Below are 27,377 nucleotides of genomic sequence, written 5' to 3' on the forward strand. Positions count from 1 at the left end.
AGAAAAATACGCTACCTAACAAGAGACGTCAAAGAAAGAACTTGGGCCGTTGAAGACAACACTGGAACTCTGAGAACAAATAGAGAAGATATAGCAGAGACATGGTGATCGTATTGTAGGAACCTATAGAAAGATGATCAACGCCAAGAACTTGTTAACCAAATCTCTGACGAGGTGGAAGAAGAACCTGATATACTAGAGAATGAAGTAAGACTGGCGATAAGTAAGCTCAAAAAGAATAAAGCACCAGGTCGAGATATGATAAAAGCTTCTTCTTATTTCTTCTTTACGTACCATCTCCGTCACGAAGGTTGGCAAGCATCATTGCTATTCTAACTTTTGACACTACAGCCCGAAAAAATTGAGTTGAGCTGCATCCAAACCATTGTTTGAGATTTCTCAGCCAGGACATTTTTCTTCTACCTACGCTGCGCCTTCCCTGAATATTTCCCTGAATTAATAATTTTAAAAGCTCATTTCTGTTACCACGTGTTATATTACCCAAATATTGCCGTTTTCTTATTTTGATTGAATCCAGTATCTCCCTGCTGTTCTCTATTCTTCTTACTACTCTATGATAACAGCAGAAATGCCCAAAGCCACAGAAGAAACTGGCGTAAAATTACTTCATGTACTCTGTAACCAAATATGGCATTCTAAACAATGGCCTGAAGACAGGACAAAATCTACAATAACGACAATTCATGAAAAAGGCAGCTTCCATAAATGCGACAATTATAGAACTATTTTTCTTATATCACATGCTAGTAAAATAATGCTACATATAATTAATGAGAGACTAAAAACATTCCTTCAAAGAGAAATTCCACAAGAGCAAAGTGGATTTACCAAAGGTAGAGGTGTTTGAGAACACCTGTTGAATATAAGACATATAATCCAAAATCCAGAGAATTCAATATTCTACTGTGCATATGCTTTATAGATTATCGTAAGGCTCGACAGGGTCAAGTGGATACATTTATGGCGAATATTAAAAGAAGTAGGCGAACCAGAACACCGCTTATAAGTTCGCTTATAAGTGAACTAGGTATACGAACACTACTGGATCAGTTAAAGTGCTTGACATACTTTCAAACGAATTTCATCCAGAACGGAGTGTCAGATAGGGATGTATACTATCTCCACAATTATTCAATATATATGGGGAGTATATTATGAGAAAAACACTTGAAGGATGGGAAAAAGGCATCTCAATAAATGGTCATAAAATAAACAAACTAAGTTTTGCAGATGACACAGGCCTTCTAGCAAATAGTCAAGCAGAGCTGATTGATATTATACGAGTTGAAAACGAAAGTCAAATATTAGGTCTGCAATTAAACATATCAAAGACAAAGATCATGATAGTCGATAGACTACATAACAGTCATCCACATATAACCACAATTGATCGGTTTGTGGTTGTGAGCTCATACTTATATCTGGGATCACTAATCACAAACACAGGGTCACTACAGGGAAAAATAATGTTGTTCTGAAGCTATTTTCTTGTGGCATTTTTACAATTTTAACTATTTAGAATGGGAAATAAGCCACAATATTATTAAAAAATGATTTTTATTAACGTTTCGACGCCCAAATCGGGTGCCGTTGTCAAAATACAAAATACTATTAATATAAACAAAAATGTTGTTGCTTAGTAAAAAAATTCTTCTAATAATTTATTTAATTTGACTCATTTATATCGGCAATTCAGATACATATGATACATTTTAAAGTAGAAGACTTTAAAATGATATTGCCAATATTTATGAGTTGCGTTCCTGGGACGACTTTACTGAAAGATAGTTCATTCGATTACATGAAATCAACCCCAACTCAAGAATATCCGTCACAAAAAAAAATCATAGCATGTGATCTGTCTTTAAAAAGACAACCACATGCAACGGTGACATTAAAATTCTCGCGTTAGAGATCTCATAGTAAATCACGAGGGAAAACCAGGAAAAACCTCGTGATACTATCCCGACATCGTAAGTATTTGGTCTTACATTTAATTTACTCTCAAAATTAATACCAAATTCTGACTTTACTATAATTTTGTTTAAATTATAAATAATATCAATAATACATGGGTATATAAGTAATACTAAAATATAAAATATGTACTAACTCGACTATTGACTTACTAATTGTGGTATTTTCTTTCTATTGACTTCCTCTTTCAGTATGGGTATCCACATCCTACTGCATTCCACCGAGGAATTTGCGACACAATTCGTTTCGTTTAGCATAATTAGAGCCGCTTCTTTGATTTTTCTCTTTTTACTATCTGTTTCTTTCAGGACTATACTTGAATCTCTCCACTGAACTCTATGTTCATTATCCCATGCGTGTTGACATATTTGAGATCTATCAAATTCTCTATTTTTAATATAAGATTGATGTTCACTTATTCTAACGTTTAATGGTCTTGATGTTTCACCTATATAAAACTGTTCGCATTCACAAGGTATTTTATAAATACAATTCTTTGTCCTTTCTTGTTCATTGTTAGGTTTAGTTTTAGATAGAATAGATCTCAATGTGTTGGTTGTTTTGAATGTTGTTGAAATGTTGAATTTATTTCCTATTGTTTTAAGTTTCTCGGATAGTCCTTTTATGTATGGTATTGATATTTTCCTCGTATTATTTCTTGTGAATGTTGTAGGATCCCGTTCTATGTTGTTCTGTTCCATTCGATCCAATCTTGACAATTCCTTATTTATAAACGATAAAGGATAATCATTTTTTAATAAAACAGATGTTAAGAATTGTTTTTCTTGTAAAAAGGAATTTTCGTTAGAACAAGTAATTTTGGCTCTATCATATAAGGATTTTATGATTCCCTTTTTAACGTTGATGTTGTGATTTGATTTGTAATTGAGATATCTGTTGGTATGTGTTGGTTTTCTATACACTTGAGTCTCATATCCAGTATCCTTCTTTAAGACTAAAACATCGAGGAAAGGGAGGGTGATATTATATTCCTTTTCCATTGTAAATTTTATTGTCTCTTCTTGATCGTTTATAATATTCAGGAATGTATCCAACAATTCTGATCTATGAGGCCATATTGAAAACACATCATCTACATATCTCCACCATACAGTGGGTTTTAAATTTTGTTTAGAAATGATATTAGTTTCGAAATCCTCCATAAATATATTAGCCAATAATGGAGATAAAGAGGAGCCCATTGCTAGACCAAAATTTTGTTTATAAAATTCATTATTTAGTTGAAAATAGGTATTATTAGTACATAATGTCAATATGTTGATAGGTTGATTTCATGTAATCGAATGAACTATCTTTCAGTAAAGTCGTCCCAGGAACGCAACTCATAAATATTGGCAATATCATTTTAAAGTCTTCTACTTTAAAATGTATCATATGTATCTGAATTGCCGATATAAATGAGTCAAATTAAATAAATTATTAGAAGAATTTTTTTACTAAGCAACAACATTTTTGTTTATATTAATAGTATTTTGTATTTTGACAACGGCACCCGATTTGGGCGTCGAAACGTTAATAAAAATCATTTTTTAATAATATTGTGGCTTATTTCCCATTCTAAATAGTTAAAAAAGGGAAAAATAAAACGTAGATGTGATCTAGCAAAAGTGGCCACAGCAAAAATTACCACAATATGGAAGGACTGTCAAATTTCAAGAGCGTTAAAGATGAGGTTAATCAACTGCTTAATATTCCCAATACTGACCTACGGATGTGAATCTTGGACCCTTAGAAAATCGGAAAGAAGAAAGATAGACGCCACTGAAATGTTCTGTTGGAGACGAATGATACGAATTCCTTGGACCGACCATAGGACAAATAATTGAATTTTAAGAGGGCTAAAAGTTAGCCAACGACTCTCCAGTAAAGTCCATCTCTAACAATTAAAACACTTTGGGTATGTTATGAGAGCAAACACAGAAAACATGGAAAGACTCATTATGCAAGGAAATGTGAAAGGCCAAAGATCACGAGGAAGATCCCCAACAAGATGGATTGATCAAATTACAGGAATATGCAAAAGACCTATATCTGATTCCAGACCTGTCCTTTGATGGACCCGTATTGATGATTATGACAATGGAATCAACAAGCGAAAAATGCAGTAACTGACTGTAATTCTGAATAATTAGACAGAGAAAAACAAAGGAAATATACAGGGAAGTTCAGAAAGAAGCAAAAAAGAATTGCAATGTAGAATTGGGGGAAGTCTATTCGGAATATTCAAATGAGATAACATCGATAATTTTAAAAACAAATAATAGTTATTTATGTATCAACGGCATTAAATATTTATATCCTAAGGGCGACAAGCTTATAAACTTGACGGCCTCTGGCCCGAGAATTTATGGGTCGCCGGAGGGTACAAACATCTAATAATTTACGTGGTGCATACAAAACTTTATGTCATACCGGTTCATTGCATCAATTAAAGTTTCAATTTTATTTTATATTAATTAGAACTAATATTGTATCGCAGCAGGTATTTAGTACCGTTGCTAGGAAAGTGATGTTGGTGAACAATTTGTTATTAAAGTAAACAAAGTTTTTCTAATTGACATTGTCAAAAAAAAAAGTCTGAATGCAAGAGAAATTCGATATTTCTGAAGAAATAGTTAAAAAAGCCAAAAAAGCGACTGAGAATCTGTTACCGAAAAAATTCAAAGAAACGTAAGACAAGGAATACGCTAAATTTCAACAATGAATGGCAGAAAATAGTACTGAATGCGTATAACATATATTATGTTTGATTTTTGTTGCTTCCTATTGCAATAACTTCTTTATGCCCGCGCGGGTATACAGTATAACATTATGCCCGCTAGGGCATAAGGTATACAATTATGTGGTTCGTAACTAAGTAATAAATACACAATATTGAACCGGTATGACATAAAAAATATTATTATGTTCTTATATTACAAATTCATATATTTTGCAGTGTAAATTAATTGTGTATCTTATGTCGCGGGAAAGCTCTTTAGGGGCGTCTTGGATTTAACCTTTTTCGGTTTTAAGTTATGAGATGTAGAACGTATTTACCAATTTTTATCTTTTTTTAGAAAAGAAATTTGTGATAGAAATGGTCCTGGAAATATAACATTGTGTCCAATGTGCGATAGAGCATGTAATTACCAGAAATTGTACGAAAGCTGTAAATTTGCTAGGTTAACGTATTTATTCGACAACCCTGCTACAGTGTTTTTTGCAATTTTTATGAGTCTGTGGGGTAAGAAAATAATTTTAATAATTACTACTACAACTTAGTAAACAATACCACGTTTGATAATTTTCTAAAGTTTACAGGAAACATGAAAACTGTTGTGCTATTGTCTTTAAAATATTAATTTTTTCTAGAACAAAGAAATTATTATTATTTTTTGTTAGGTCCCGAAAAGACGATTGACACAGACACAAAAAATATTAAACAAAAAATAACACAAATATCTTGAAAGTTTATAATTAAAATTTTATTTATATTTATATTTGATTGGGTTTACCATTCAAAGTGCCTTCTGAACGAGTTTGAACATTGGTTGATGTTGATGAATGTAGAGCTCAATCCAAATTTTTTACGCAGACGGAGGAAGCTCTTCAAGAGATTTTCAAAAGACACCATTCGGATCATACCGGAAGGTAGTGTGGAATTGCTATCCACTAAAAACCCCACCCGTTGCGGACGGATGATGAAAAACCTATTCCTATGCTCCATCACCCCCTCAACCGCTCTCCATTACATTTACTCCATTCCGCTTTATTATGAACTACACCATTTGGTAGCAGTCATACCATTCATAATGGTATAATATTTCTCACTTCACGCAGCTTTCGCTTACAAACAGAGAATAGTCCTTAATACCTTCATTCTCTTCTTGACCCCTCATACAAAGATTATTTAAAAAATATGTTCAATAAACATGAAATTTTTTTATTTTTTTATTATCGAACCATAGTTCGATATTTTTATACGTAACTACCCTTAAAAACTACCCCTCATACAGTTATTAAAAAATGGCTGAGATTATGAAATCATTTTATTTTCGATCTTAAATAAAAAAAATATATGTTATTTAAATATAACAAACCTGATTCAAGTTTTTAATTGGAAGCAACCCCTAAAAACTACCCCTTCCCATAAAAATTGGGGAAAAATCTTTTTGAAAGCTTGAAGTAATGGAATTCGTTAAGAAAATGAAAATTAATTGTTGTTTATGATATGATGATATACTTATTTAAAAAATTTGTATCCCATAAAAGTAGACGTTTGAGAGAAATTAAACTTTTTAAACTTAAAATTAAACTTTTGATGATAAAGAAAAATATTTATTTTACAACATTAAATTAAGTATAAAATTAATATGATTTTTAAAGTATATATCAATAATTTAAATTCAACTTCCAATTTCGTCTATTTCTTCTGCATAAACTTCCTTTTCGTCTTGGTCGACAGGAGGAAAATTTTGGCAGCTATCACCAGAGCAAGAACCGCAAGATTGATTGCAATATAATCCCAGTTTCGACACCCACAAGTTGAGCCACATCCTTTTTGCAATTGCAAAATATCATAAAAAGTAGTTCTTCTGGTGCAGGAATATCCGTCATTTTGTTTGGTACCAAGGTACCATTCTCTTTTGTCCATCCCCAATCAGCAAAATTGAGAGTTTTGTTGCCCGATATGTAAATAAAAAGCAGACACTGCATGTATAAAAGAATAAATACTTTAAAAACAACAAAATTTAGACGCTCTGTAATTTTCAAACATTATCTCTAGAAAAATGTATTTGGTTTTTTAACAATAACTGTGCTTCCCTTTATAGTGTGGTATAACTACACCCAAACTCAGACATCCAAAGTGAAAGTTATCCTCCAACACCAAATTGTTCTATGTGATCCACATAATATTCAGAAAAAAGTCACACCATTTAGAGAGTCGTGTTTGGGGGGGGGGGGGGGAGAGGGGAGGAGATATCGATAAATTCGTAGTTTTTTGTGTTTTTCGTCAATATTTCTAAAATTATCCGGTTTAGCGTGAACAACCTTTTATACAAAAGTTTTCTACATTCAATTTGAAATAAAAAAGGCCCTATGCATAATGCTGCTAAAATGAACGGTTCCAAAGTTACGGAGGTAGTATAGTATAATTTATCAAAAAAAAGGCCTAACCCAAACATCCAAAGTAAAAGTTTTCCTCCAAAACCAAATTGTTCTATATGGTCCACATATTGTTCAGTAAAAAGTTACACCATTTTGAGCGTCCGGTTTGGGGGAGAGATGGGGGAGAAGTCGGTAAATTAGTAGCTTTTTTAGGTTTTTCGTCAATATTTCTAAAACTGCGCTTTAGAGTAAACGATGTTCTATACAAAAATGTTCTACATACAATTTAAAACAAAAAAGGTCCTATACATAATTGTTATATTATACAATCAACGGTTCCAGAGTTAGGGAGGGTGAAAAGTGGAGGTTTTCGATACTTTTTATATTTTTTGGGCCATTTATAATATTATTACTGATGAAAGAAATTTTCTTTTACAGTATTGTGTTTTGTAAATAAAATTTGCTATTTCAGTGGCCGATGGTATGTTAGTGATAAGTGCTTGAAGAAACGTCAACCTCACCAATCATCAATTGCCCAAAAAATATAAAAAGTATCGAAAACCTCCACTTTTCACCATCCGTAACTCTGGAACCTTTGATTTTATAACAATTATGTATATGACCTTTTTTGTTTTTAATTTTATGTAGAATATTTTTGTATAGAACATTGTTTACGCTAAAGCATAGTTTTAGAACGATTGACTAAAAATGTAAAATAAACTACTAATTTACTGACTTCTCCCCCATCTCCCCCCCCAAACCGGACGCTTAAAATGGTGTTACTTTTTACTGAACAATATGTGGACCATATAGAACAATTTGGTGTTGGAGGAAAACTTTTACTTTGGATGTCTGGGTTAGGTCTTTTTTAGACCAATTATACTATACTACCTCCGTAACTTTGGAACCGTTCACGTTAGAAGGATTATGCATAGAGCATTTTTTATTTCAAATTTAATGTAGAACATTTTTCTATAAAAGATTGTTCATGCTAAACCGCATGGTTTTAAAGATATTGACGAAAAACGTAAAAAACTACGAATTTACCGATTTCTTCCCCTTCTTCCCCCAAAACCTGACGCTCAAAATGGTGTGACTTTTTTCTGAACATTATGTGGACCATATAGAACAATTTGGTGTTGGAGGATAACTTTCATTTTGGAGGTCTGGGTTATACCGTCTTTTGGATCAATTGCATCATACTATTAAGCTTTTTGCACTAGTTCTCACATCATTTTGTAGGGAATTTCATAAGATATAAGATCATGAGAGATGCAATCGTTCTAGATCCTTTTATTCAGAGAATTTTAATGTTAAAGGGCTAAAAAGACGCTCCCTTTAAAACGCTTAGGTATATCTCGCTTAATTTATAAGCTACGTGAGTTATAAAAAAACAAAGCTTTCAGTATAAAAAAGGCTAAATTTTTGGTCAGATTACTTTTTTCATAAATCCAATAGTTTGAGGTATTTTGAACAATAAAGTATTTTTTGAAAAATCGAAAAAAAAAGAAATTTACTTAAAACAAGTTTTTTCAAAATGTAATATTGCTCTAAATAATTCAAACTTTTGAAACGTATTCTAGGAACATAAATAAAGTGAATCTTACATGGGCTACGATTAATATTAATTTTAACGCACATGGCATACATTTTACCGTCTTTTTTCTTTTATAAATTCGAGGTATTTGACTAATGTTCGTCATCACTCGCTTAATTTTCATGCTAGAGGCTTTTGTCAAAGCTTATTTTGAAGGTATAAAAAAGTACTTTAAAAATGTTTATTAGCATTTTCTATGAAAAATTAATCATTTTTCCGTTATTTGAGCTCAAACCTTTGCATAAATTTACGAAAAACAAAGCATTCGTTTTCAATGACTCATAAGTTGCTTAAAAGGGGATGGGTACGTATTTTCGGCTGCAATGCTATTCAAATGGGGATTAATTTTTTTCGAATCCTGAGAAAACTAATAAGTATTTTTGAAAAATTTAAACTCCGAATGAAAGATTACGTTATTAGCGAGGCTCGAAAGTTCCTGAGAACTTCTATAATGTTTATTTTAATAAGTTACAGGGGTGAAAAACTAAGAGAAAATTTAGTGTGATTTTTAATTTCAAATATCTTATTCAAAATAAACTTTTTGTTTATTCTAAGGGACTTTCGGCCCTCGGTAATAATTTGGTCTTTCATTCTGCGTTTAAATTTTTCAAAAATATTTATTGTTCTTTTCAGGATTCGAAAAAAAATGAACACAATGTCCGTGGTAATATTTTCCAAATCTATCTTTGTCTTACCACGCACTCAGTCGAATAGAATATTATCAGCATATTGCCAGTGAGACAGTGACAATCAGTGACAATTTTAAATAGTTGACATGGCATCGGGAATATTTTGAGTTGTTGATTAAATATTATTGATATATGGTGTATTTGCTAAAGAATTAATAATATATTCTGAGATCCAAGTATTTTGTTGTTAAAGATGTTCAAAATTGTAATCGTTCCATAGTAACAATAAATTATTAAAAAATCACTTTTTGCCTCTTCTCTCGATTGAGCATTAGTTTTTGTTGTACATATAAATTATTACAATCACTGAATACACAGTTAGTAAAAAAATTATCACATTTATTAACTGAATTAATAATTTGCAATTATACAAATAACAGTTATCCAAGAACATTCAAAAGCCATCTCTTTAAGTTAATGATGACATTTTCAAGTAGAATGACATTCTAGTAATGTTTACATATCCATACCAGTGTGAATTTTACTGCACGTGTAAAGACAGAAAAAGTAGGGATAGCCGTAAAATATTTGCGAATTATGTACCGATGGCCTTACTGACTAGTTTCTTTGTTTTTTTATAAGCTTCAATTTAAATAAGAATGATTTTTGCCTGAAAATGCGTAATTTTCGAGTTATTTGTGAAAAAATATTGAAAAACGTGTTTTTTTTGGAATTTTCAATCGCAAATAAGTCAGAAATTCTTAAGTTAAGTAAAAAATTTTATTCTACATTTTCTTCATAAAATTTAATTCTCTATCGATTCCCGGTGTCATTTTGAAATTTTAAATTTCTACCCCCGAGAAAGGGTGGCATTCACCCCCGGGGTGGAATCATACATTGGCACTAAGTCAGGTTTGTTACTTGCATCATTTTTAAGCTACTGTCAAAATTTCAAACAAATCCATGAAGGCCTTTAGAATTGCGAGGTGAATTTCTTGAATGAATGTACTATTGGATTCACCAACATTCGCTATCAGTCTGATTCTATTTTTTTACTGGTTTTTATTCTTGTTCTTCTTGTATCGATCTTCTGTATTTTTTTTATTTAAAAATATTTTTTCTTTCCAGTTTTTTGTTGATCTCTGTTCTTGTTCGATGCTCGCTTCCTTTATTAAGGTGATTTAGTACTGTAACATGTTTGCTTGTTTTTTTGTGGTTCGTGACTTTACTTACTATTATTTTTTATAAAGCTACCGTATTTTTGGAAATGTGGAGAAGGAAACAGAGTGTCATACAATGGGAATGGGATCTTCAAGCAACTGATCAAGATGAGGAGCCCAGGCCAGGTACTTTTATCTCTTAAATATTTAAACTCTAAATATTTAAATAGCTAAGTATAGTACAACTTGTTAAGAAAAACGACATATTGAAAAATTACAATTGCTTATTTTTTGGCACTTATAAGAATAAAGTAAACATGTTTCACATCATTTCTAGTTTCAATGCCGAGACTCACTCTGGAACTGTTGCATGAAAATCAATATACCAGAAACAAAAATAATGAAATCTGGTAATTCACTTATTAAGGATCCTATAGATAATTCAGTTGCACTGGTTCAAATTACAAGGGCTTCCCCTAATATTTACGCTATATAACCTATAGAGTTGGGTGGGAAAAGGTGGGTGGAACACTATAAAGAACTACTTACTATCGAAGTAGAAGATCAAAATCAACCATCCCCAGGAGCAAGCAACAATACACCATTAGAGCTTCCATCAATTTAAGAAGTATGGGATGCAATAATAAACCACCTAAAAAATAATAAATCTCCAGGAAGTGATGGTATTCCTGCGGAACTTAAATATGGAGCTGCTACTCTAGCTAATCAAATATATGTATAAAATAATACTGAGAGCCTGGAATGAGGAACAAATTCCGGAAGAGTGGTGTATTGGAATCGAAAAGGGTGATCAATTGGAATGTAGAAACTACAGGGAAATAACCCTCCTTAATACAGCTTACAAAATATTTTCGAGTATCTTATATGGTCGTCTAAGTGCACATTCAGAGGAGCTTCTTGGAGAATATCAAAGTGGTTTTAGACCTGGTCGATCAACAACAGACCAGATCTTTGTGCTAAGGCAAATACTGAAAAAAAAAACCAATGAATTCAATATCGACACATATCATCTTATCGTAGATTTTAAATCAGCCTATGAATGTGTCCTAAGAAATAAATTGTATGAAGCCATGGATGAATTCCACATCCCTGATGAACTGATAATATTGGTTAAGGCTAAAATGCGTGAAGTTGTTTGCAAAGTCGAAATACAGAGAGAATAATCACAGGCGTTTGAAACGCATATTGGGCTGCTACAGTGAGATGCGCTGGCGTGTCTCCTCTTCAACATAGCTTTGGAAAAGGCGGTCAGAGATTCCCGAATAGACGACAGAGGAAATATTTTTAATAAACCATCCCAAATTTTGGCATATGCAGAAGACGTGGACCTAGTTGCTCGCACAACACGCAAGCTACAAGAAATGTATACCACCTTCTCAAATGCCTTAAAAAATATGGGCCTGCAAGTAAACGAGGACAAAAATAAGACAATGGCATCAACACCCAAAAATAGAGTCAGAAACATCGGTCACCAATTCACGGTTGATAACTCTACCTTTGAAGTGGTGGACAAATTCAAATACTTAGGCTCCCTGATCACCTAGGAGACCGTCATGACGGAAGAAATCAAGCGAAGGATAATCCTAGCAAACAAATGCTATTTTGGACTGAGTAGGCATGTGAGAAGCAGAAAATTAGGCCAAAAAACAAAAATAACCATATACAAAACCCTTGTACAACCAGTGTTGACATATGGATCGGAGGCATGGGCCATCTCCAAGGCAGATGAAAACCTTCTGCTTGTATTTCAACGAAGGATCCTGAGAGGAATATTCGGTGCCATCTGTGAAACAGGCATTTGGAGAAGGAGGTACAACTACGAGGTATACCACAGATATAAATAAAAATTTGGTGGTAAAGACTTAGTATCGCTTATAAAAATAGGAAGACTAAGATGGGCAGGACATCCAGAAGAATCCTTGTCACAACCTGTGGGAAGTAGAAATAGGGGTAGGCCAAAACTCAGATGGAAGGATGGTGTAGATGAAGATGGGAGAAAAATAGGCGCAGCAAACTGGCAACGGTTGGCAATGGATAGGACTGACTGGCGTAATAGACTTCGGAAGGTCGAGGCACTCTCATAGGGCTATAGCACCATTGATGATGATAACCTATAGAGTTATATCATTTTTAAGTTGAACTATATACTACACATTTCTTAGTTTGTTTTGAGATTCACAATCTTGATTTATAATATTTTACCATTTTCAGAATTTGAAACAAGTGTCAAAACCTTTAGAACTAATCCAGTAACTAGAGACAAAGAGCCTTATTTGCCAACTTGGACAAGGGTCGGCAGATTGGCTATAACGGGGTCAGTAGTATTTTTTATGGTAAGTAAAAAAAGTTGAAAAATAAAGTAACAATAAGTTGAAAAATATAAATATCTGGGTACTTACAATAATTATTATGCAAAATAATGAGTACACAGGAGAGATTAAAGCAAGAATGGGACAGGCAAGAATGCTTTCAACAAAACTGAAAAAGTAGGTATTCTGTAGCAGGACATTACAATTTCTATAAAGATAAGACTTCTGAGATGCTGCGTGTTCTCCGTATTTTTTATGGATGGGAGGCTCGGACATTAAAGAAATATGTTTCATGACTACCAGGGCGCATCTGTAAAAATATTAGTACATTTGGACGTTGAGAGGTGACTCAAATTTTTTTGCAGAAATTGCTTGAAAATAACTTAAATAATTATATTTGAGTTATCCTCCCTCTCAAAAAGGTCCGGAACATTGTTTAAATAATTAAAATGTCAAAAAATGAAAGAAAAATTCGATTTTTTCTTGGTTTTTTTATTATAACTTTAAAAGTATTCATTTCCGAGAAAAGCTGTACTGACATAAAAGTTGTGTAATTAAATTTCCCACAATATAGAATTGGCTAAAAATTTAAACAATAGTCACCCTTGTTGCAAAATAGTAATAATTGCGAAAAAACCATACAAAAACAAGTATTCTCATTTTACGTTTTTCAACCATTTATTTTCATTAAGATCGGCTTAATAGATTTTGCAAAATAAATTTTGCAATACAGCTTTCGCAAAAAAATTCATTTTTTCAAAATATTACAAGACTGAAAATAAAGCAGACAGCAAGTTGAAATTTTTTTTGCATATAGAAGTGTACTGTAACTTTCATTTGCAAATTGCAAAATTAAAATCAATTAACTACCACGGCGTCAGGAATTTTTTTAAATAAACATTAATTATTTTTGCTACGCGCAGGACAGCTGATAGTTTGCCCTGATTGGGCATTCCAATGACCTTTGATAATGATTGATGCATTTTAATTTTTATTGCATTTCGATATAAATAAATAAATTTGTTTATTGCAAAATAAAAACACATACTCTATCTTTTGAAATAACAATTTTTTAGCAAAAACTTTCTTTGTTCATATATTTTAACTTAGAGAATAAAAGTTTATTATTTTTAAACATATGCAATTGTTTAAACAATATTTCACAAACAATAATAAAATTAGTTTGATTTTTGTGGAATTAAAATATTAAAATACAACAAAATATAGAGTAAGAAAATAATATATTAGATAAAGATTGGAAGAAATTTTGGTGGAAATCAACTTGTGTGAATCGAACACCGCTGTCCTGCGCGTAGCACTAAAAATTATTGTTTATTTAAAAAAATTCCTGATGCCCTGGTAATTAATCGATTTTAATTTTGCAAATTGCAAATGAAAGGTACAGTACACTTCTATAAGCAAAAAAAAATTCAACTTGCTATATACTTTATTTTTAGTCCTGCAACATTTTAAAAAAATGATTTTTTTTTGCGAAAGCTTGATTGCAAAATTTATTTTACAAAATCTATTCAATCGATCTTAATGAAATTCACAGTGTTGTTTTACTATATCATAAAGTTTTTCTGGTTAAAATATGAAGGTCCTAAGTGTAGTGTAAATGGTTGAAAAACGTATAATACCAATACTTGTTTTTGTATGGTTTTTCTCGCAATTATTGCTATTTTGCAGCAAGGGTGACTATTTTTTAAATTTTTTACCAATTTTGTATTGTAGGAAATTTAATTGTGCAACTTTTATGTTGGTACAACTTTTCTCAGAAATGAATAGTTTTAAAGTTATAATCAAAAAACCAATAAAAAAATCGAATTTTTCCTTCATATTTTGATATTTTGATTATTTAAACAATGTTCCGGACTATTTTGAGTGGGAGAATAACTTAAATATTATTATTTAAGTTATTTTCAAGCAATTTCTGACAAAAAATTTGAGTCACTTCTCATCGTCCATCTCAAAACAGATGCGCCCTGGACTAGACATAAGAAGATTTCGAGTTATGGGACTACAGAAGGATATTAAGAATAAGTTGGTTTGATAGAGTCACGAATGTCGAGGTGTTGAGAAGAATAAACATGTCATGAGGGGCGAGCGTTATAACTTGTTGCAAATAATAATACAGGGAAGAATACAGCGTAGAAAGAGTCGTGGAAGAAGACGCATATCCTAGTTAAACACTTTGAGAGCTTGGTTTATCTGCACTTCTGCTGATCTCTTTAGTGCAGCGGTATCGAAAGTACGAATTGCCATGATGATTGCCGACCTCCTTAGGGAAGATGGTACATGAAGAAAAAGATATAGCAAAAGTGTACATACTTCCACAAATCGAGTAATATTGATATTGTCTATACATAAATCGGCTACTCTGACTGCCGGTCTGTGCAACTCTAGTATCTTCGTCAACAATTTCCATCCACTCCTGAATGTAGGTCTCTATTAATTACTGCTTCCATATTTCTCTATTTTGCGACAATCTAACCCACTGTTTGTATGCCACTGCTCTTATGTCATCTACTAATCTCATTTGAAGTCTTTCCATACTTCTTGTCGTCCTTCTTGGTCTCCATTCTAGGATTTTCCCTGCCCACCTGTTACCATCACATCTGGCTGTGTGACCTGTCCATTGCCATTTCATTTTTTTTAAATTTTCAGTTGCCTGTTACCTGTTGTAACATAATGACCTAATGTTACCTATTGACCCACTTACCACGTGTGGGAGTCATATGTTGCCCTAGGGCCGTAGACATAGGAATTTTATCCATCCTTTGGATTTTGCCATGTTGGCATCTATATAAGACTTTTGGTCTGTTTTTGAAAGGCTTTGACCTTTGTATTTTTGGTTGGCTCACCATGTTCTTGTAACACTGATGATACTCTTGTTACATAGCGAAAACCTTTTGTTTCTGTTTGTAGCCCTATAGGGGCTTTTTAAACTAATATACCTTTTTACCAAGCCAAAAATTTTTTATTAAATTTTACTTTAAATTTTTTCGTTCTATAATTTTTTGTTTCTAATCTTGTCTGTCAGTGATATTCCAAGCATGTTTTTTCCATTGTCACATTTTTCTTTAAGATTATAGGAATGGAGGTGTTTTTCAAGATATATGCTAGTTTACTTAAAGCGGCCCATGGTAGTTGTGTGCGTGTTTTCTTGTCAACTTCTATGGTTTATACGCTTCTTCCATTCTACTTTCTTAAAAAATTCTTCTAGCGCAAAGGTGAATAGTTTTGGAGAAATGGTGTCTCCTTGTCTCATTCCCAGTTGTAGTTTTATGGGATTCGTTTTTGTGATTTCGTCCAGCTTTATTTGCATGTTAACATTTTGATGTATGTTTTTAATTACATTATTGTATCTTAAATTTATACGTGCGATTTCTAGAGATTCAAGTAATTCGATGGAGTCGAATGCTTTTTGAAAATCCACAAATACCATATGAATTGGAACGTTATACTCGGTACATTTTGTGTAACTCTAGTATACTACCGTTTAAAAAATATTCTGATTATTATTGTTTTATATTTTTTAGGTATGTGTAATATTATGTGCAGTATTAGGAACAATAATTTATAGACTGTCTTTAGTATCAGTAATCTATGGAAGTAAATCAGCCTTCTTACAAAAACATGCCAAAATCGTTACCTCTGTTTCTGCTGCCGTTATTAATTTAATAATTATTATGTTTTTAACTAAGGTAAGTACCTCCTTTAAATTTATTTACTTTAAAATTACAAAATTTATTAGGAGAGTATTAAATATTCATGAATATGTATGGACGAATCATACGAAAATTTGCAACAGTAGAGAAAAAGAAGAAACAGAAAGAGAATATAAGAATTGTTTATTGTAATAGGGCTTTTCATTCACAGTCATTTGTTTCGAGCTTCTGTCATGTGTCACATAATATTAATGTATATACGTCATACGTTATTGGTATTACCAATGATACAAACCAAAGACGTATGACGTAGATATATTAATATTATGTGACACACGACAGAAGCTCGAAACAAATGACAATCGATGAAAAGCCCTATAGCTTGAGATATGCTTTTAACAACAAACAATAATTAGATAGACATCACAAACCATACATACTCATATAGACGTTTCACGACCATGTTAATCTTTCGGATCAAATTAACGCCATCTCTTGATTGGAATGGGAACTAAATTGACAAATTTTAGTTACATGAGAATTTCAAATTATAAATTTTGCGGGATTTTTGATGAAATTTCGAAGGAAATTAAAACAACAGAAAGACAATTCAATGTTTTATTCAATATTTTACTGAAAACTTCAAATATTCCAATTTGTTTTCAAAATGCTAAACACTACTGCCATGTGTCACGTGAAAGCACTGATGTGTAATATTGAGTTGAATGAAAATTTTTGAAAGAATCTTGTAGGATGATTGTATAGATAAATATTACCTTATAATCTTTTACAAACTTCCAAAAATATATAGACCCGAAATGTTGATGACACACTTGTTTATTGGAATAAACTCTTTCAGGATCTATTATATTGTTTTTTTAAATGTGGAGAAACACAACACTGGATAATCAATATAAACTAAAGATTCTACTCATAAAAACGGACAGGAGGTTAATACAATTGATTAAAATTGTGATTAAACCTAATTAAAAACGTAACACCACTAGAATAAAATAATTAAGCCACAAACTGTAAAATAAAAAGTAAATAACAAATTAATTTAATTGTCAACTGTCAGTTGTTAAATATGACAAGAGAATTGACTGACAGCGACATCTCTGGATTGGAATGGTAACTAATTTGCTGTCTTGACCTTGACAATTTACGTGAAACGTCTATGAGTATGTATGGTTTGTGATAGACATTCTGAGTTTTGATTTAGAATTTATGGTGTTTTCGTGTTTTCTACTATTTATCTTTATACTCTTCTACCTGTTATTCCCGTACTTTTTACCCTAATCTTCTTATGTCCTCTTCCACGTATTCTCTTCATCTTATCCTTGGTGTGCCTCTTTACCTTTAATCTGGCGTTATCCAATCTTTTATCGGTCTTAAGAGATGACTTTTTTTCCATGTATGCCCACACCATCATATTCTATGCGGTTTTATAAATATGAGAGAGTTTTTATTCTTCATCCATTCGACTTCTTCTTAAATCAGGCAAGATACGTTAATCACAGTCACATTAAACTCAGTTCTGTGGCCCGCATGACGGTCTCATTGGTAGTTTTAGGAATTCTTCTGGTTCAAACTTCATATGACATTTGACCACTGAGAATTTCTGCCTTAAGCATCACTTAGCACATTGCATTAGCTTACAAACAAAGACCTTCATTTGCCTCTCACATTGAGGGTTCTAAGATGCTACATATTTTTTTATATTACTATACGGAATGGAAGCTTGGACATTGAAGAGACTACACATAAGAAAAATAGAAGCGTTCGAAATGTGGTGTTACAGAAAAATATTGAAAATTCAGTGGGTTCAAAGGATTACCAATGTTGAAGTGCTACGACGTTTAAATAAGGAGTTGGAAATTTTGAACAGTATAAAAACAAGAAAACTGGAATATTTGGGTCACATTACCAGAGGAGAAAAATATGAGTTGCTGCGAGTTATTATGCAAGGAAGGATCCAAGGAAGAAGAAGCATAGGAAGAAGACACATCTCCTGGCTGAGTTACCTTAGAGAATGGTTTAACTGTAGTTCATTACAACTGTTCAGGGCAGTATTCAACAAAGTGGCCATAGCCATTATGATATCCAACCTCCGATAGGAGATGGAACTTTAAGAAGAAGAAGCACATTGCAATGACATAGGATGTGTATGGCAGTCTCTTCTTCTATTTTACCTTTTCTACACCATTGTTTATTCACCTTACCTAGTTTGTACCTATGTCTAGTCACCGTTTCAGTGGCTGTTTTCCTCTCTCGTTTATTGAGGTTCATCAAACTACCCAAGAGATTTTTTTATCAATATTCTTGATTTTTTTCTTAGATTGGATTTGCCGCCGAAAAACTGAATCATCTGATGATGATGCGTGAATAGGCAAAGGCAAAGAAGAATTTCAAATACAAAATCAAAAGAAATAATAGTTAATATGCAAAGACATATAATAAATGTTATAAAATTATATGTAATACTAATCTATAGACAGAACTTTTCTTAGATATAAAATGTCTCCTATGTTCTACGAGTTTTTGAAGCTAAAACATATTATCAGCAACAAACAAAAAAGATATGGAAGAGATCAGTGTAGATCAGTGTAGTCCTGTCGCCAGTGGGTGTACAACGGCCTCCTTAATTCAGATGGACTTACCCAAGTTTTTTTTATGTATTTTGACCCGTAGAACACGAATTTTTTGGGTAACAGTCGATCCGGATGTCGATAAGATTGTTATAAACAAAGAACTTGAGAAATCACATAACAGCGATTTTTCGCAAAACAAAACATTTTTTTGTATTTTTTGAGTCATTCTAAGCAAAACATGTTTTTACAAGTTTTTTTCGTAGGATGCATAGTTTTCGACATAAACGCGGTTGAACTTTCAAAAAATCGAAAAATTGCAATTTTTGAACCCGAATAACTTTTGATTGAAAAATAAAATAGCAATTCTGCTTACCGCATTTGAAAGTTCAAGTCAAATTCTATCGGTTTTGATTACATTTATTGCTAAAAATTAATTTTTTTATTGTTAAAAAAGCTATAAACACATGGTGATTGAATGATGTTTTCAATGCATTTCTCATTTGAAATTGAACGAGTAGGAGCGCATACAGACATTACGTAGACTACGTACATTAAAACGCATGCATTGGGCATGGGAAACACTATTGTATTTATGGCTTTGTTTAACAAATAAAAACTTAATTTTCAGCAATGCAAATAATCAAAACCGATAGAATTTGACTTGAACTTTCAAATGCAGCAAGCAGAATTGCTATTTTATTTTTTAATCAAAAGTTATTCGGGTTCAAAAATTGCATTTTTTCGATTTTCTTAAAGTTTAACCGAATTTATCTCGAAAACTATGCATCCTATGAAAAAACTTTTTTGAGCAAAAAAGACTATTTTTTGCTGAGAATCACCCAAAAAATACAAAAAAATGTTTTGTTTTGCGAAAAATCGCTGTTATGTAATTCTTCAAGTTCTTTGTTTATAACAATCTTATCGACATCCGGATCAACTGTTACCCAAAAATTTCGTATTCTACGGGTCAAAATACATAAAAAAAACTTGGGTAAGTCCATCTGAATTAAGGAGACCGTTGTACCCCCCTGGCGACAGGACTAGCGGGTTCTATATTCAAGATTGGATAAAATAATGTCAAATAAACTTTTTATTGGTGGAAACAAAAACAGAGTAAGTCAAAGATAAGATAGATTAACTGATTTTTTTCTGGTCAAACTTGTTGAAACTGACCAATCAAAACCAGATCAGATCTTCACAAATATAAATATAAGAACGTATTACAAATTTCGAGAAATTTAAGGATGTTTAAGGACTATGATTGATAACAATGGTTTTAATACGAGAGAAGATATTATAATATAAGTATATTTTTTCCGTTTTATTGTTGACTTGAATAAATTTCTTAAAAATATATTTTTTTTTTCAGTTTTATCATAGGTTAGCTATATACTTAACTAATTTAGAGAGCCCTAGGACACAAACCGAATACGAAAACTCGTATACCTTTAAGATATTCTTTTTTGAATTCATGAACTTTTATTCTTCTTTGATATACATCGCATTTTTTAAGGTAAGGATTTTTCCATTTTCAATTTCAAACACTCAAAAAATAAACGAATATTTATTATACAGTGCATTCGTAAAGTGTGGAAACGGTCTATTATCTCATGACTTAATCATTTTCAGAGTTAAAGCTCTGACAGGTCGATTTTTATTTTTAAATTATGATTTTTTGACGTATAGTACATAATAGTGACGTCATCGATTTGGCCGTGATGACGTCATTGATGATTTTTTTAAATGGGAATAGGGGTCGTGTGGTAGCTCATTTGAAAGGTAATTCAATTCTCTATTCAGTAATATAAACATTAACATCATTATTTATACAGTGTGGCCAAAAAATAATTTTTGAATTAAAACATTTGACGCAAAAAGAAGAATGTATGTAATTTATTTAACTCAAAAAACATTTTACTGATACCACATAATATAAAAATGTTTATTTTATAAATAAACATTGCTTTTCGCTTAAATTAAATGTCAAACAGCCACACACCTGCCTATTGGCAGTTTGAACCTTCAATTTAAACGAAAAGCAATGTTTATTTGTCATTTTTTTTTTCTCTTTTCTGATAGCAGTAAAATGTATTTTGAGTTAAATAAATGACATATATTCTTTTTTTTGCGGCAATTAATTTAATTCAGAAATTATTTTTTTGGTCACTCGGTATGAATAATAATGTTAATGTTTATATTATGCATAGAGAATTGAATCACCTTTCAAACGAGCTACCACACGACCCCTATTCCCATTAAAAAAAATCATCGATGACGTCATCACGCCCAAATCGATGACGTCACTTATATGGGATATACGTCAAAAAATCATAATTTAAAAATAAAAATTGACCTGTCAGAGCTTTAGCTCTGAAAATAATTAAGTCATGAGATAATAGACCGTTTCCACACTTTACGAATGCACTGTATAAATCCCTACCTTTTATTCAATTTCTAAAAGTGTAATTCTGTTTTACAAACTTCAATTGTCACATTGATATTACTGCAAATATGCATTATCAAAATCAATCAAATTATGGAGATACACAGTGTAAACTCTCCGACATATTTCTTTTAAATCTATCATTTTATTTATAATATAAAAAAATATATAATCTGCTATTGAAAACATCTACCAAGATAACAAAATGGAAGTCAGAATAGATGGACAACTTATAGAACCAATAGATAGGCATCGGAATAAAATAGGAGATTAATTGAGCCCCATGGTCTTCAATTTAATCATGGATGAGATCATCAAAAGTATCGACAAAGGAAGAAAATACAGAATGGGGAAACAATAGCCTGCAAAGATTAGTCCACAGATTTAACATAAGAGCAAAAGAATTCAACATGAGAATTTCATCTCAGAAAACTAAAATAATAGTAATCAGTAAAGAACCAATCAGATGTAAAATAGAAATTGATGGCATCAGTATTGAACAAGTAATGGAAATAAAATACCTTGGAAATTACATTGTCCAGCTATGGAGAATGGACAAAGAAGTGAGAAATCAAGTACAACAAGCAAATAGACTGCTGGCAGGATGCCTTAATAACACTATATGGCGAAACATTAACACTGAGATGAAGTCGAGAATTTATAAAGCCAGTGTAAGACCAATAATGACATATGCATCAGAAACAAGACCTGATACAGCCACAACACAAACACTACTGTGTTGGTGGCAGCACTGGATTAGTTATAATGAGATCCTGACAGTTTCTGAATGTTATCAGAACTTTCTTTTGAATTTGTGCAAAAAATTTAGTGCGTATCATCTAAACACTGTATGTCTATTAAATAACCATAATTATGTTTCATATTTATAAGGATAGAATTAATTAGAGTAATATTATATTTTTTAGGGTAGATTTTATGAATACCCCGGTGATACTGTAACTAGGCAATCTGTATTTTTAAGAGTTAAAGGTGATATCTGTGATCCAGCTGGTTGTTTAAGTGAACTTTGCATTCAGCTGTCAATTATCATGATAGGAAAACAAATATTTAATAATTTTGTGGAGCTTTTTAATCCGTAAGTTAACAAATCTAAATTTACTTTTGAAAATATAGTTAAGATCGTTCAAAATTTTATTTTATGAGTTTCCAAAAATCGCCTTTTCTGGATTATTTCAACTGAATATGCTTCTAACGAAGAACGATCAAAACGAGCAAGTACAAAAAAAACTATCGAGAAAATATCGAGAATATTCCAGGTGATAGATTATTAAAAAATGTGTATGAGACTAAGTAGAGTTCTTTCTGAAATTTAAAAGGGAATACTTAAATTGTCTACCTATCAGCATAGTCGAACAATTTATCAGGAATACTGCGCAGAAAAAAATTAACTACCGATTTACGAAAGAAAAATCTGATTTCATGAAATTTATGTAAAGTACAGCTGGTTTTAAATGCGGTGGCACCAATGAACGAAATATTTGTTAGACATCGCGTAGACAATAGAGACAGCCATGCAGTAGTGTTGGAATATTGAGCAATTTGAGACGAATATTTTTTATTTGAAACCGCAAAATATCGTGTGTTCAATTCAATAAACAGTTCCTTATAAATATAATGTACCATTTTCCTGAGATTTTGCTGAAAAGGCGGGAAGAGGCGTACGAGTGGACTGGAAGTGTGAGTTTTCTCCACATGATTGTCAATGATTTTAGATTAAAATAGAAGAAAACGAAATGTGTATGATCGTCGTTTATTAATTGAACTGAATGATATTCGTGCTCTATTTTTTAATTATTTGGACAATATCAAATACTATAGAAGTGAAGGTAAACCAATTATTATACAGGGTGTTTGGTAAAGAATGGGCCATAGCTTAACTCTAGATTCCTGAACTTAAAATAGGTTGACTTAAGCTAACTTACCCTAGTACGAAAGTTGATAATAACCAAAATACAGGGTGTCAAACTTAAACTTTTATTTTATTTATTCTTGAAGATTTCCTGACAGACATGGAATAACAACACAAAATTTGGTAAGCGGGGGTTTTTTGGGATGAGAAATCTAAATTAGCCACAAAAAATAATGTATTACCCAGATGGCGCCACATACGTCTTTCAGCGCTTATTTAATACGTTTAATTTTTTTTATCCCCCACTCTGCACAATTTTTGAATCAAAATTTTTATTCTCTTAATATGTTTACTTAAAAAAGGTATACTACATTCACCTCGCTAAACTTAAGTATTTTCGAGATAAACGCATTTTAAATCTGCGACACAACATAATTTTTTGCATAATATCATTGTAGATAGACCCCAAAAATAAACTTGAAACCATAATAATTGTGCCAGTTCTCATATTTATGTCATTGCATCGCAAATTCCATTTGAAGAAATTTGCGATACATTTTTGTAAATTTTTATGGTTTTCAGTTATTTTTCGGGTGTAACTAGGTAACCACAATGATATTATGCAAAAAAATATGTTGCCTCGCAGATTTAAAATGCGTAAAAAAAGGTTGAGTTTAGCGAGATGAATGTAGAATGTACTGTAGTATACCTTTTTTAAGTGAAAATATTAAGAGAATCAAAGTTTTTATTAGAAAAGTATGTAGAGTGCACAATAAAAAAATTAAACCTATTAAATGAGCGCTGAAAGGCGTATGTGGCGCCCTCTGGACAGTACATCATTTTTGGTGGCAAATTTAGATTTCCCGTCCCAAAAAAAACATATTAATAAATAAAATAAAAGTTTAATTTTGACACCCTGTATTTCGGTTATTATCAACTTTCGTACTAAGGTAAGTCAGCTTAAATCGACCTATTTTAACATCAGAAATCTAAGTTAAGCTATGGCCCATTCTTTACCAAACACTCTGTATATTCCAATTATGTAGGACACAGTACGCCGAATACCTGGTCAAACGACAGTGGTAAAGGATTATTCAAAACATTTCAAATAAAAATTAAGTAGGTTGGTTATGATCATTACCGAATACCCATTTGTTTGCTACATCAGGCATCAACTCGGGAGATTATCATGCTGATATGAATGCAGAAAATTAAAAAAAAATGGTTGAAAGAATCCCCAATTTTCTTCTAGGATCTGTTGTTGTTATGACAATACTCAATACCATAATGTCTATTTTAATAGAGCACATACCAGTAATTATTCTAAAAAAGCGAATATGTTATCTTGGTTGACAGAAAAAAAATATACCATTTGTAACATCACTATCAAAACCGGTATTGTATGAAATCATCAAACCACACAAACAAAATCATATTCAATATAAATTTGATAATCTACTGCAAGAATATGGATATAATTTCTTAAAACTTCAACCATATCATCCAGACTTAAACCCTATAAAATAGTTTGGGCGCAAATAAAACATAAAATTGCAAAATAAAATGTTAATTTTACAATAGAGCATTTAAACGTGTTGACGAAACCAGCTGTGTCTGGTCAAATGAAGTTCCAGGCCAAATAAAGACGTGAGAGTAGTGCTAAATATATAGAGATCTTTCAGATCACCTGGGCATACCATTAGATTGATCATACGTGGGTATATGAAGAGGTTTCCAAAATATATCTTGATATGAACTCTACTTGTTGGAGAAAATTGAGAATTTCTGACGATGATCGGTCAATTTATTTGATAGGGTTTAGAGTAGATGTTTAATTACCTGGATATTGAAAATATACATTATTGTCTTTACTATTGATTATTTTTAGAGCATTTTACAATTGGTGGCGAATGAGAGCACATAAGTCCAATACGAAGGATTTGACTAGACAACATACCAGGTGGGAGGAAGATTATCATCTACAAGATCCAGGAAGGCTGGCTCTGTTTGATGAGTATTTAGAAATGAGTAAGCAATTTGTTTGTACAGTTAATCATAATAAGTGTATAATTTATAAGCTTGTTTTTCATAGAAACTTTTTGTATTCAACTCTGACAGTGGCATTTATAACGAGCGATCCACAATTATTGGGATCAAAGCTAGCCGTGCAAAAAAATACGTATGTCGTGTTTTAATCTGAATTTATATCATTGGTTTATCAATTAATTTTGATTAACATTATAAAGCATAAAAATCAGTCAAAACCAGAACTTTAATCAAATATAAAAAGAATTAACAAAATTATAAGTAGCAGTAATAAATAAAATCAAACAAGATCTCTACATAACCTAACTTTTCTTGTTAAGTTGACGTACACCGCAAAGTTTACGTAAACTGGAAAGTACATCTGAATTAAGAATAGACATGCACTGTATAGCTATCTCTGTCGTTCAGAGCCACCTATGGTGACAATAATTTTGGATCACACGTTATGTTAGTGAGGTCTATATAGTTATAGTATGACTCCCAGATATTTGGGTCCATCAGTATGTTCCAAGTGTTGCTCCTCTCAGGATACGTTCAGTTTTACATGATTTTACATGCGCCAGACATGGAATACCTACACTTGGATTTTACCAGGGTTTTTTAATGAGTTTTTTTTGTCATAGGATGAAATTATGTTTAAAGTCTCATTCAATGTCGACTCTATCGGTGCGAATATTTTTCCTTTCACATCGATAGCAAGATCGTCAGGGTAAGCAAAGTTCTCAGCTTGGGAATGCTTTGGCTGGTCTTTAGTGTCTATGTTAAATAAGGGCGGGGTCAGTACACTTTCTTGGTGTAGAATATTTTTCCAAGTTTTTCATTTGTCCTTCTTTCCATCTAGAATAACGTAGAAGCGTCTATTATTATAGTAATGGCCTAATGATCTTTACTAGATCGTAGTCAAGCACAGTGTTCCAGATCTTAGCAGTTATTGTATCGTATGCCGTCGTGAGGTCTACCAAGGCTAACCCACTATCTACCTCAGTTCAAATCCCTTCTCCTGCACATTGTTAGGTTCAGTACTTGGCCTGTGCAGGATTTTCCTGACCTGACGCCTATCTCTTATGAAATTAGTTTAATATATACTGAAATATTATAAGTAGGTATGGACTATACCATCCGCAAGTTAAGGAAATATGATACTACATCTTTTATTTTTTAGTTCTCCAGTATGGATTCGTCACTCTCTTTGTAGCTGCATTTCCTTTAGCTCCATTATGTGCCTTGTTAAATAATATAGCTGAAATAAGATTAGATGCTTATAAAATGGTGACCCAAGCCCGAAGACCGTTAGCGGAACGAGTTGAAGACATTGGTGCTTGGTATGGAATACTTAGAGCAATAACATACGCAGCTGTTGTCTCCAATGTAAGTATGTTCTAGAAGTAGATTTCTAAGAGAAATTTAGGGCTTCCACGAAGTGTCTCCAGTGAACTTTATTTCTCGCTAGTGCTTTGATTTCAAGCCACGACTTTCCCATTTCTTTTCCTTCTTCCAGATTGCCCCTTTCTAAGTTTGATTACGCCTGCTTACTTTCCGTTGGTCTTGATAATTCCAATCCAGCGCTGTCCTGGCAACGTCATCTGGGGATTTATGGAGTGTGCGGCCCAGCCATCTCCATTTTCTTCGCCTTATTTGATTTATGACTTTTCTTGGTAGGCTTGGTTCCATTAATTTTCATTCAAGATTCGATTAGGCTAAAATATACGAATTAATGTTCGTCAAGCACTATTGCTACCTATAAGTGGTTGATATGGGTGCTGATATCTTCGACGTTTCACAACCATACAATAATACAGCTTTTACATTTGTGTTACAGATTTTTAAATTCGTTTTAGCTAGGATAAATCCTGGATTTCTGCGTGTTATTAAGTATATTCTTCATATTACAGAAGGAAAAATGAAAGATTACCAATGAACGAACGTATAA

The 27,377-nt window shown here is 32.2% G+C and overlaps 1 protein-coding gene across 1 annotated transcript in view; it reads left to right on the top strand.

The window, feature by feature from the left end:
* LOC126881645 (anoctamin-4) overlaps window positions 1-27,377 on the top strand; it is a 122,146-nt gene that overhangs the window by 74,154 nt on the left and 20,615 nt on the right. Inside the window, exons 10-17 of the mRNA XM_050646018.1 lie at window positions 5,079-5,245; window positions 10,587-10,682; window positions 12,729-12,850; window positions 16,369-16,533; window positions 20,458-20,601; window positions 22,458-22,627; window positions 25,290-25,429; window positions 26,610-26,815. Coding sequence (XP_050501975.1) covers window positions 5,079-5,245; window positions 10,587-10,682; window positions 12,729-12,850; window positions 16,369-16,533; window positions 20,458-20,601; window positions 22,458-22,627; window positions 25,290-25,429; window positions 26,610-26,815 — 1,210 coding nt within the window. The remainder of the gene's footprint in view (window positions 1-5,078; window positions 5,246-10,586; window positions 10,683-12,728; window positions 12,851-16,368; window positions 16,534-20,457; window positions 20,602-22,457; window positions 22,628-25,289; window positions 25,430-26,609; window positions 26,816-27,377) is intronic.

Source organism: Diabrotica virgifera, chromosome 3 (assembly GCF_917563875.1).
Source record: "Diabrotica virgifera virgifera chromosome 3, PGI_DIABVI_V3a".
Classification (NCBI taxonomy): Eukaryota; Metazoa; Arthropoda; class Insecta; order Coleoptera; family Chrysomelidae; genus Diabrotica; species Diabrotica virgifera.